The sequence below is a fragment of the Rattus norvegicus genome, chromosome 5 (assembly GCF_036323735.1).
Source record: "Rattus norvegicus strain BN/NHsdMcwi chromosome 5, GRCr8, whole genome shotgun sequence".
Classification (NCBI taxonomy): domain Eukaryota; kingdom Metazoa; phylum Chordata; class Mammalia; order Rodentia; family Muridae; genus Rattus; species Rattus norvegicus.
In genome coordinates this window covers 139,350,572-139,363,017 of record NC_086023.1, presented here as the reverse complement: position 1 = coordinate 139,363,017, position 12,446 = coordinate 139,350,572, and the positions used below count along the sequence as shown (strand labels likewise).

General features: G+C 40.4%; 1 protein-coding gene across 8 annotated transcripts in view; it reads right to left on the bottom strand.

The window, feature by feature from the left end:
• Window positions 1-12,446, bottom strand: part of Scmh1 (Scm polycomb group protein homolog 1) — a 124,767-nt gene that overhangs the window by 38,101 nt on the left and 74,220 nt on the right. For all 8 annotated transcript variants that reach the window (XM_039110303.2, XM_039110305.2, XM_039110302.2 and 5 more), the window contains 2 exons: window positions 11,898-11,986; window positions 7,258-7,501 (listed from right to left, as the gene is read on the bottom strand). In XM_039110303.2, the coding sequence (XP_038966231.1) occupies window positions 7,258-7,501; window positions 11,898-11,986 (333 nt within the window). The remainder of the gene's footprint in view (window positions 1-7,257; window positions 7,502-11,897; window positions 11,987-12,446) is intronic.

Below are 12,446 nucleotides of genomic sequence, written 5' to 3'. Positions count from 1 at the left end.
GGCTACTCTGAGAGGCATCATGATAGAACACTGTGGTGAAGCATCCTGATCAAATTTGAATACTTCATGACTGAATGTGCCGCGATGCCTGGGCATTTTAATTTAGGTCAAAGTATCACATAGTAGGCCACTTATTATAGTGTTTTGAACCTACAAACCTACATTTTCATTTCAAATTCCAATCTACCTTTAGAGTAGACACTTTCGAAAACCTCCACTGAGCCTCACACTGCTAACAGGAGATGCTCTACACATGTTGGGGAGATGTATGAATAAAGGTCAAGGTGTGAAGCGATCACAAGACCAGAGATGGAATAATGACTACAGTGTATGGTTAGTGAATGCTTGGTACAGGGAGTGGCGCTATTAGAAGGTGTGGCCTTGTTGGAGGAAGTACGTCACTGTGCGGTGGGCTTGGAGACCCTCCTAGCTCCTCCTAGGATGCTGAGTCTGTTCCTGGCTTCCTTCAGATGAAGATGTAGACCTCAGCTCCTCTTGCACCCTGCCTGCCTGGATGCTGCCACATGCCTACTCTGATGATAGTGGACTGAACCTCTAAACCTGTAAGCCAGCCCCAGTTAAATGTTGTCCTCCTAAGAGTTCCCTTGGTCCTGGTGTCTGATCACAGCAGCAAAATCCTAACTGAGACATGTGTTTTGTGTGAACTGAACAAGAAAATAGTAAATCAGTTTAGGGAAATGGTGAAGACACTAGTTTATTAGCTATGATGTGCCAGGTGTTGGAACTATAAAAAATGAGGGATAAAAAAAGAGAAAAAGAGAAAAACAAATGTTCTCATCGAGGGTATCAATGAATTTACTCATTAATCAAAATTCACATACCTTTTTTTTTTCTTTTTGGCATGGCTACTGAATGCTTCCTTATGAGACCCAGAGAAGCATCCTAGCTATCGGAAGCTTCCCAAAGAGACAGTACCTTGTAACTTTTTAGAAATGGAAGCTGAGCAGAAGCAGGATGTGGTCCAGGTATGGAGGTGTACAAGTATTTATGAACACAGAGGTGGTGTGTGCCATTCTAAGTGCTGGCCCATCAAGTTTCCAAAATTAGAAAAGAAAACTAGTTAAAATAGCTTTTAATCTGCTCATACAACTTTAGTAAATATTAGTACTGCCATTTTTAATCCAGTGAATAATCTTAGAATAATGATATCACATGAGCATAAACTGAAATGGAATCAAATAGTAGTACAATCTATCTCACCAACAAAATCACTCAATAACCATGGTTATTCATGTGACAGTTCTGAACATCATCTTGTGCTACCAGGATGGTTCTCCTGAAAATGAATCTCACCTGTAACTTTGCCATTTACAATCATTCAACAGGCTTATAGGGTAAAGACCCAGGTCTGTCAAATGGCCACTAAGGGAAGGAAGCTTTGCACTACATGTGCCTTTCTCTTCTTTAATCTCATCTCTATTCTTCCCCTTAAAATTTAGATAGTCAATCTTTTTTCTGTCTTCTCCCGTCTTCTCGTCCTTCTCACTCTCCTTCCTCCTCCTCCTCCTCTTTTAATTGTTTTAAACCCTGGGAGCCAGGTAGAATGGTGTAATCTGTATCTTGCCCATAGGAAGCAAGAAAATGGTTGCAAGTTCTGGGGACACCCCGGTCTGCGTAGTGGGTTACAGGCCAGCTGGGGCTATAGAGTGAGACCCTGTCTTACAAAGCTACCACACTAGCTCAGTGGTTAAGAGCACTGGTTGCTCTTCTGCAAGACCCAGGTTCATGTCCCAGCACCTACACAGAGGCTCACAGCTATCTGTAATACCAGTTCTTGATATCTGATGCTGTCTTCTGGCCCTGACTGGCACTAGGCATGCACATGGTGCGCAGACATACATATATACAAACTACTCAAACACAGAAAATAAAATAAGAAACCACCACCAACAACAAAATTCTGCACCTCTGCTCATCTGTTTCCCCTCTCTTCTATTCTTCAGGTGTTCTTTAGTTGTTCCTTAATTTACATCTTTCCATATCCTCTCTCTTACCTAGGTTAAGGTTCCTTGGCACATTTGGTCCTCTGAAGTTATAACTAGTCTTCCTACTCTCAAAACTGTGACCTTTAAAGACAGGGTCCCCTTAATCCAGCAAATAAGAACAAGTTAGTCATGACCTGAAGTTTACTTCAGCTGTCCGGGTCTTATCTCTATTCTTTCTTATCTGTAGTCTAGGATTATATTTTAGTCAACTCCATTTGTGTCTCAGAATCTGGAAGAGAGTGTGGTATTGTCTGATGGTTTGACTAAGAATGGCCCTAACTAATAGGCTTATATATTTGAATGCTTACTCATTAGGGAGTGGTGCTATTTGAAAGGATTGCAAAGATTAGGTGTGGTCCTGTTGAGGTAGGTGTTGCCTTGCTGGAGGAAGTGTGTCACAGGGAATGGGTTTTGAGGTATGAAAAGAAGTCTTGCTAACCGTGGATGTCATCAGGTGTGCTCCAGGCTGCTATCTCTACTGGACACTGGACTGGAGCAGACCATCCCAATTAACAGAATAATATGTGGTATAATCCAGGATAGCAATATACTGATTTTTAAATAAAAGTGAGTATAATGTAGGGTATATTTGTTTTCTTCCTCTTAATATTTAAATTCGTATCAAATCAAAGCAAGGGGAAGTTACATGACTTACGATGACTCAAGGCCTGATTACCATCATAGTATGTCATGTGGAATGAATTCTTTCTATTACTTTTTATGTTAAAAAAATAAAGCATGCACTATTTTAGTTTTGTGTTACTTAAAAATGATAAGCTAAAAAAAAAAAAAAAGTCATTGCCTCCAATAATCAAGAAACCTGAATGAGTTGCCTATGTGGGAGCTGGTGCCGCAAGTTTCGGAGCTAACAGGTTTATGCCTGCTTAGTGACGGACAGGAGAGGCTGTGGACAGCGTGTGGGATTCTTTCTGCACAGGCAGAGATGAGCAGTAGGGGAGCTGACTGTCTAGAATCAAAGGGACAAAGTCATGATTCACTTGCTACCTGTTCCCAGATCAGTAACACATGGGACGTCTAGAGACTAAGGCTCTTCAAAGCTCTAGTGAAGCCTCTCTCATTCAGAATTATTTGCTTAAAGACAAAGTAGGTGTGTGGTCTCACTGAGCTTAGAACCTACTTTAGAGTTCTGTTAGTATAAATACTGTCTCTTTCCTATTTCCTACCAGGACCTGGAAGCTCAAATCTAGGATCTCAAATGGCGCTTTGAACGGTACAGGCCTGTGGAGAAGAATTCAGAGTATGGGGTGATGTGTGGGGATGATGTATAAGGGCAGTGTGGCTCAGTGTACTGGCCTGATAGCTGTCTCTCCCTGTAGCCTCATACATCACATACCACGTTATTTTAAGCTTCAGTTTTCTCATAAGTAAAATGTACCTGAAAATACTTATGCCTAATTTAGAGTTAAAGGGAAATACAATGAAACAGTATGTGTGAAAGAACATTAAATAAACATAACTTTCTCTTACCACAACAAGAATCATTCCTATTTTACTTTCAATTTCTAAACATTGCATTCTAATAAGCAGAAGGCAGAAAGATGGAAGAGACATTATAATCAGAAAGGGAACAGACAGAACTGACAGAAAACACCTTGTTCTGTGAATGGATTGCATAATCACATTCCTTCCATATCGTGTCAGCTGCTTCCTAGCCAGGGCAGGAAGCTCAAGAAATCTCTCACTCTGGGACCTACTGAGGCATGTGGAGGGAGGGGACAGAAGCATTATTGGAGGAAGAGGAATGATAATGTTGGAAATGCTGTGGAAGAAGGTCTCTGCTCTGAGCTGGTCTTTCTGGTCACCTGCCATTGACATAAAGTCTATGGCTTTCTGAAAGACGCCTGAGAGCAGCCAGCTGCCAGCCTGCTCCTCTGGAAGCACCAGCCACAGTAAGTCATGCTTCTCAGCAAGGATGCAGTCAGAAAGGATGTGTGGCTGGTAATGGCTAAATACAGCCTTCCAGCTCTTTTGGCTCAGTGGCCTGCCTGACAGGTCTAGATTTTCCAGTAACAGACAGAACTTTCTAGACAAGAAGGTATGAAATCAGTCTCCCTACTTCTGAACAGTGCCTGGAGAACAGCACGTGTCTGGTTTTAGCTTTAAGTAAACAAAAATGATTCCACTACCAGTGCCAAGGCATTTGCTGTTTCCCAGAGCCTTGTAAGCTGGGGGATGGCAATAAATTTCTTACACTGATCTAGGACATGTGTTTCTTGCAGCACATAGAAGAGTGGCACTTTCCTGGGATTAAAAAGCCTGTTTCTCCTCACCTTGGTTCAAGATCTCTCTACTTCAGCACCACTAATTGAGACTCAGGCATTCTCATTTCACTTAACACAACTATACGGCACAGTGTGCTGTAGCAGTCAGCCACTCATCCCTTCTTTGTTGCCAAGTAATATTTTATTAAGTGAATGTACTGAAATGTACCTGTTCCTTGGCTGGTGAACATTAAAGTTGTTTCAACTTTTGGGCTGTAATGAACGGTGCTGCTAAGACACTCACGTTTTACAGAAAGGTCTTTTCTGTTTGGGGAGTATATACCTGTGAGTGGACTTCTGGGTGGTACAGTAACTCCATTCAGCTGCTGGAGCTTGTTTTCTAGTGTGTTGGCAGCATTTTACAACCCTGCCAGCAGGGTATGAATGAAGAGTCCAGTTGTACTTCTTCTACAATCCTCACCCCATGCATGTGCTGATTACAACTATGAGTGGGTGTGAGGGCCCTGCACAGTGGTTCGCATTCCCTAAGGATGAGTGAGGCCAAGCACCTTCCTAGGTCTGACTGGCCATTTGCATATATTCTCTGGGGGAACAGCTACCCGAATAATGTGCCTGTTTATAATTATAGTCAGCACACACAGTAATCGTTCAAGTATAGCATTTTCATTCATGTCTGTAATTATACTTTGTTTTTATTCATCCCGTCCCCCACAGCATTCCCACATCCCCTCCTGCCGGTTTCCTTATCCCTTACAGATAGCCACACCTTCTGTTTTTGTGTTGCAGGTATTACATTATTGCCACATTTTCCTTATTACCTCCCCTCGAATTTTCCTCATCTGACACCCCCAAAATATATATTATATGTGTGTGTGTGTGTCCATTTGCTAATGGACACCCTGCCTATATTAAAATCGGGTTATTTATCTTTTCTATTGCTGAGCTGTTAGTGTTCTTTTATATTTCAGAAAGTAATTTCAAACAATGGCTCAAATCTCTGTATTCCTTGTAGGCACATCTGACCTGTAGCCAGGCTGCATGTATCCCACGGTGGTTATGAATGCAACCTAGAATAGTTTTAGACAACAATTTGAAAACATTGATATCCCTATGTGGTTCCCCAATTAATTTAGAACAAAGTGCGAAATTGCCCCTCAGGCTTATAAAGCCCACATGATCAGGCCACTGACTGCCTACATACTCTACAGTACCTTTGTACTCACCCTTCCCCCTCAGCCTACACACTCTATTAAGAACATCTTCATCTGGCCCATGTATGTTATTACAGCACCGTGTCAGTGGTTCTGTCTGTATGCTTGTATTCTCTTTCCCTATGTGGCTTCTTCTTATCCCCCCAGGTAGCAATTGAAAACTTTACAAACATTCCTGAAAAAAAATCTCCACAAATAAATTTGGGGGATGATAGACGTATACATTGTTTCAATGACAGCAATGGTACCACGAATGTATATTTATGTTAAGATTTTTTTCAAAATATACATTTAAAATAGGACCTTCTTTGTCTGGGTTGAAGACTGAAGCCAGGACCTTGCTCATGCTATGGTACTTCTAACACTGAACTTGTGACAGCTCTAGCCACTGAAATAACCGTATTCTCTCATTTATTACAAATATTTACATCTGTCTCACATAACTAGAATAAAAATGCCATGAAGTAGGAAGACTATCCATTTGCATCACTGCTGAATCCTCATCTTGGCTTACAGTTAGGCATCTAATAAATAGATAACTAATGAATGTTTTATATAAATGTTTAGAAAAGAAATTCTGAAACAATAGGGTAGTTTCCCATTCTTTCAGACTCACTAATATGCTTTAGAATTAAGATGATGGGGTTATTATTTTTGCTGCTGAGTATCTATCTCCAAATCTCTCTTGGATATGATGAACCAGCCTGCCTCCATCTTGGGCTTGACGCCATCTTATAGTAAAGACAAACCAGGCTCACTCCTGCTAACGATTAAATCTGTTTCTCGAGGATTGGGCTCTGCACTGCCTGTCCCAGGAAATGGCAGCTGTGGCGCTGTCTCAGGAGGCAGAGCCTCACGGGTACCTTGTCATGCTTATGTTCTGCTTTGCAACCCTTCCTATTTACCTGCCTGCCAGATCCCCCACTGCAAACACCCCACTCCTCAGCCATAAAAAGTCTCATCTCGCCCATGTCCAACGCTGATCTCTTGAACCCCGCTTTTAAGGGGAGGTAGCCTGTGTGCGTGGATAACCAAAGGCTTGCTGTAGTTGATTTGGGTCAGTGGTCTCCACTATTGTTATCAGAAGCATTGCTATGTCTCACTTAGTAATATGGTACATATACTCCCGAGCTTGTGGTGGTTGATTTGATAGTGATGGTGTTATTACACTGCTGATGCAGTAGTACAACACGGGTAATAGAATAATAATGATAATAAGGACAGCTGACAATAGCCATAACAGCCACAGAAATAAGATAGAAATTGTCTGGAAGCTTGCTTTTATACCAGATGCTGGCATATTGTTCATGTGCTTTCACTTGTGTTTCTCAAGAATTTTCTGAAGCAGGTGTTCTTTTAGAAGTGAGAATTTGAGATTAGAGGTGAGTTAACTGCTAGTGACAGGCAGAGGTATGGCCTATCTTCGATTCCCTTATTCCAAAGGTTCTACTTTGTCAACAGTGTTTCCCGGCTCATTACACAATTCTGACTTGGAGGGAATATTTGTTCTGAGAATGATGCTTCCAAACTTTTAAATGAGTTAGGGGCAAAGGCAGGAGTTGCCTGAGAATAAATTGGGATGTTTAGAAGAGAGAATTTTTTACTTTTCCCCAGATTTCATGTCTGACTGCATTTGACCGTGCTCTGGAACTGTTAGTGATTATTCTCTGGAAGCCGTTGGTCTGTCTAAGGAGCCTACGGGGAAGTATGCTAGTAAAGACACACTGGCACAATAAACCCGGGCGGTTTCCTTATTATCTGAGGTCTGGTTTCAGGGAACTACAGGTCGCTCTTTACCTTTGGTGCCAGGCGGCTGCAGGTTATCTCCAGTCAAAGAACACCAGCCCACAGGAAAGATGTCCCGGGAGTCAAAGCGGCACCAGTAGTCAAATGCGCCTCGCCACCCATCAAAGGTGACCAGCACCTCTGAGCCTCGGACCTCTCCAATAGTGGCTGGGCAGATGAAATGAGGGTTCTTTCTGTCCACAGCTTCCAACTTCATTCCCATTTTGAAGAAGTTGTGGGAAGGTGATGGTGGCTCCTAGATGAGAAACGGAAATATTCAGCCCTATCTCTAATTTGTGAGGTAGTTACACAGATCAAACTACAAATAAATTCTTTGTCCACTCTGTTCTCCCTCCTCCTCCTCTGTACCTGGCTGGATGCGCCCTCTACTTTGTCTTCAGCATTATCTTCAGCTGTTCTTTCTCCTTCATCTTTCAAATTAATTAATTGGCTTTTGAAGTTAAGATAAGAAACCCTTACTTGGATTTTGACAGGAACTGCAATGCATTGATAGATTGATTTGGGAAGAAATAGCCCTTATTTACTGACAACATTAAACCTTATCTATGCACATGATTACCTCTTTCCACTTCTCCTTTATACAAAATTCAAATCTCCCCTATAAATGCATCATACTTTACTTTTTGTTACATTTATTTATTTTGTGTGTGGCTATGTGTGACAGTGTATTGCTATGGTACAGACGTTAAAGCACAAATTATGAGAGTTGATCTCTTCTACCGCATGAGTCCCAGGGATGAGAGTCGGATTGGCAGGGTTGGCAGCAAGTGCCTTTACCTGCTCAGCCATCTTAACAGCCCCTCGTGCTATTGACGGATACTTGTTCTAGGTCTCGTTGTTACCATGAATGTTATTTTAATTTTTTTATTATCAAACAGTTATAGGAATGAATGATGCTTTAAAAGTTGATCAGTGATCTTGATTGGTATATGAATTTTTGCCTGCTTTAGTTATCAACCACTGAGAGATATACGTGGAACAATTTCTTGCTGATTGCAGGTTTTCCAGTTTTGTTGTGTGTGGTAGAATGAGGATCTCTGAGCAAAACAGCTACTATCTTGATCAGAGAAGCTGCATCTGCTTACAATAGACCGCCACTAGCGGCCTCTTGATGTTCCCTCAGAGAAGGAAGGCAGAAGAAGGCTGTACTCATAGAGAACCACCTATGTCTGCCTCCCGGATGCTGGGATTAAAGGTGTGTGCTATCATGTGTAATGGCTACTACCAATATTTTTATGTTATTATGTTTAAACATGTCTATTGCAAATAGTATGTTGTAATTAAAAAGTTCTCATGATGACTGGCAACAGAATATTTATTTCCTTAAATTGGTTTTTGAGAGGATGTCTTGATATGTTTCTCAAGTTTGACCCAAACTCATGGGCTCAAGGGGTTCTCCCGTCTCAGCTCTCTGAAAACTTCAACTACAAGCAAAAGCTGAAAACTTCAACTACAAGCAGGTTCCACTAAGCTCATCTGAAGTTATTACAGTTATCTTACTGCCTATGTTTCTATTTAATTTTATTTATGGTTCTTTTACTTTTGTCAATGAACTACATTTCCTTCATTTTCTCTTCACTGGCTGAGAAGTTAACATTCTATTTATAGCTGTTTGAATTCCTTTAAGATTTTAACCGTACAGCTAATTCAAAAATTTTAAAGCATCTCTACTAAAACTTCTCCCCCTTTTCTCCTCTACCAACTCAGAAGTTATTCTATTTCTAGTCTTTTGTGGATTCCCTTAAGAATTTAACTGTGTAAACGACATAAAAGTCTACCCCATCTTTAGATATAGTCCTGGGCGATGGAAGAGCTGTTTAACTACTTCTGGGTTATACAGGGACACATAATTAATTTCCATATTGCTTTACTCCCAGTTAACCACTTTGTTATTATACTTAGAGTGTATATAATCTACATGAAAACAAACCCATTTCCTCACCAAATGTTCTTGAGTCTCATTTTTACTTTGTGGTTCAATTGTTTTCTTCCTGAAACATACTCAATGGCTATGCTAGGCCCTACCTGCACTGGCTTGTTTGACAGTCTGATTTAACCTCCATTCTGAAATGACAGTGTAGTTGGATATCAACTTCAAGGGCAATGACGTAGAACACTGAAACACAGACATTGCCTTTGGCTTGAACTGCTGCTGTGGAGAAACGTGCTGCAGCTAACTCTAAAGACATCCTGCTGATTACCAGCTCAGACCTTCATTTTCTACAGTTATAATAATGCCTCATTCTTACAGTGTGTATTTGTTTCTATTACACATGCTGGAAAACTTATTATCTTTTCAAATATTACTTCCCTTTTACTCTAACTAGTCTTTCTGGGTTTCATGATTTCCATATATGAAACCTCCTTATATTCTTTCTGTTTTTTTTCTTAGTATGTATTTCCATTTTTTTATTTCTCAATGTTATAGTCTGAGGGGGAAACTCCATATATACATATATAGATATATACATACATACATACATACATACATACATACATACATACATACACACACATTATGGTGGATATCTTTTAAGTTACATAAACACTAATAATCCTTAATTTCAAAGGTTTGAAATTTCTCAGTTTTATTTTCAGATGTATGATTTTGTACTTTTAAAATTGTGGCATTTAAAAAGTGGTATTTTGAGCCAGTGAGATGGCTCGGTGGTTACAGACACTTGCTAACAAGCCTGACAATTCAAGTCCTATCTGTAACCTGAGTTTCACCCCCAGAACCCAAAGAACCTCCATATATATATATATATGTTTTTATTTCTTCTTCCAGTTCTTCAGGCAAAATACTTACCTTATACCCGTGAGCTGATAGTTGTACTGTCTGAGACTACTTGGGTGTGTGGTGTTTGTTACATCTGTACCATGTGAGATGTGTTTTCGAAGTTTCTGAGGTCTTTGTAAGGCAGGACCCAGTGATCACTCTGGCTGTCCTTCACTGAATTACTGTGACATCGAACCATCTACAGAGTTTTGCATTTGCTTCTGCCAGGCACCTAGCAATTGTTCATATAACTCTGAAGTCCCTAGACAACCCAACCACAGGGGAGAAGACTCATCAAGGGCTGCACCACCCCTTCCCAGAGTCTCTTCCTTAGAAATGCCATCCTCTGTTTCACTTAAGAGAGAAAAATTTAGCAGATCCGGCCAGGCTCTCAGATCTATGTTCTTCTGGCATGGGTTCATCCCAATCTTGTGTTTTACCATGGGTATATAAGAACATGGTCCTATACAGACTGGCAGTCTTGTGTTTTACCATGGGTATATAAGAACATGGTCCTATACAGACTGGCAGTCTTGTATTTTACCGTGGATATATAAGAACATGGTCCTATAAAGACTGGCAGTCCGTGTTTTACCGTGGGTATATAAGAACATGGTCCTATAAAGACTGGCAGAGCCCCCAGGACAGCTGTGCACTTGTTACTTACATTTAACACAGTTGCTTCTCTTATTTTCTAGGGAGTGCCACAAAGCACTGAGAGAGTGGCTCTTCCATATATAACTACCTCACAGTTTAAGGTATGTATCACTGAAAGAGGTTTCAAGTGGCCTAATATATTATATCTGAAAATCAGGGTGCTCCCATGATTTAGCTTTAACTAGCAACACAGGTAAGCCTAACTCAGTCATCTCTACAGGGACTCTCACTGCACTGAGAAGTCAACTATCAGCAGGCTAACATTTTCTCCTTTTGCAGCACAGAAAGAATAAACACAGGTTACCCATCTCTGTTCTGTCCCTTACTATCTAGTGATCCTGAGCAGTTCCTTACTCAGAAGCATGGAGGGGTCTGGAGCGCTGGCTGAGCAGGTAAAAACACTGGTTGCTCTTTCAGAGGACCCAGGTTTGGCTTCTAGCACCCACATGGTGGTTCACAAACATTTATAACTCTGGCCTTTGGGGGCACCAGGCATGTAAGTGGTATAAATGCATTAATACAGGCAAACACCCATACACATAAACAAACAAAAAAATAAAGGCAGTTAAAAATTTTAAAGTATGCTTCCTTAATTGTTGAGTTTAATAATTCTTAGTATATATAGGCTAGATGGGTATTAAATGTGATAATGAGAAGACTACAAACATATTATTAGAGTTAACAGTTTCCTTCATGTCTCCTTACTTAGAACACAGACTACAGAACTCTGGAAAAATTGCTTTTGGATTGTATTATATTTTATAGTTCTAATAAACATTCTTAATTTCTTAACAATCCTGAAGAGTTCACTTTGCGGATAAGTAAAAAAAATATATCTCTCAGTTGAGTGGTGGTGGTACATGCTTTTAATCCCAGCACTCAGAAGGCAGAAATAGGTGGATCTCTAGTTCTTGAAAAACCAAACCAACAACAAAAAGATATTATTTGATTTGCTTGTTATTGGGCGCTAGAACCCCACAAACAAGGAATCCTGTCTCATTATTACAGTCTAATATAATTCTCTCAAGATAACATCCACTTCACAGGTGTTTTAAAAAATCTTCTACTGAACTAGTTTTTGAGAAGCACTGTCACGCCACAGAAACAAAAGAGACAGCAGAGACTCAGTAATTGGTGGGAGGCAAGTATTTGATCTTAAAAAGCTTGCAGATGGTGAGAGCTGAGGGAAGCATACCTTATGGAAAATCTTGATGGGAGCCATCTCTGCTCCATTTAGCGTCTTCAAAAGGAACATGGGCCAAGAGGAGGCATTCAGCCGAAATCCTGCAGTAAATACAATGGAGAACTGGTTTAAAAAATGTTCTCAAATGCAGTGTGATATCAAGTTCTCCCTTTGGAATCTAGCTCTTCCTGCTAGACCTATGCTGTGACAGTCACAGAATTAGAGGCCCTAGAAAAGGGTTTAAAAGCTGGACAGAAGAAATGGCTCAGACATGAAGGAAAGGAGGCCCTTTGGAGGGAACGCAAATTTATCCTAGGTAATGCAGCAAGTGTACAACGGGGTCTCCAAAAACAACGTTCTGACTCTAAGACAAATACTACTGTAATTCCTTAAACATTCTCCTTCATAAATCCAAGACAGATATAAGATAGAATGGATAGATACTTGGAAGTGATCTAGATAGTAGATTATAAAAGACAATCTAATAGTCTCTTAAGAAAAAATGCTAATCAAGTCAATTTACAAATTATTATAAATATAATACATTAGTAAATCACTCAG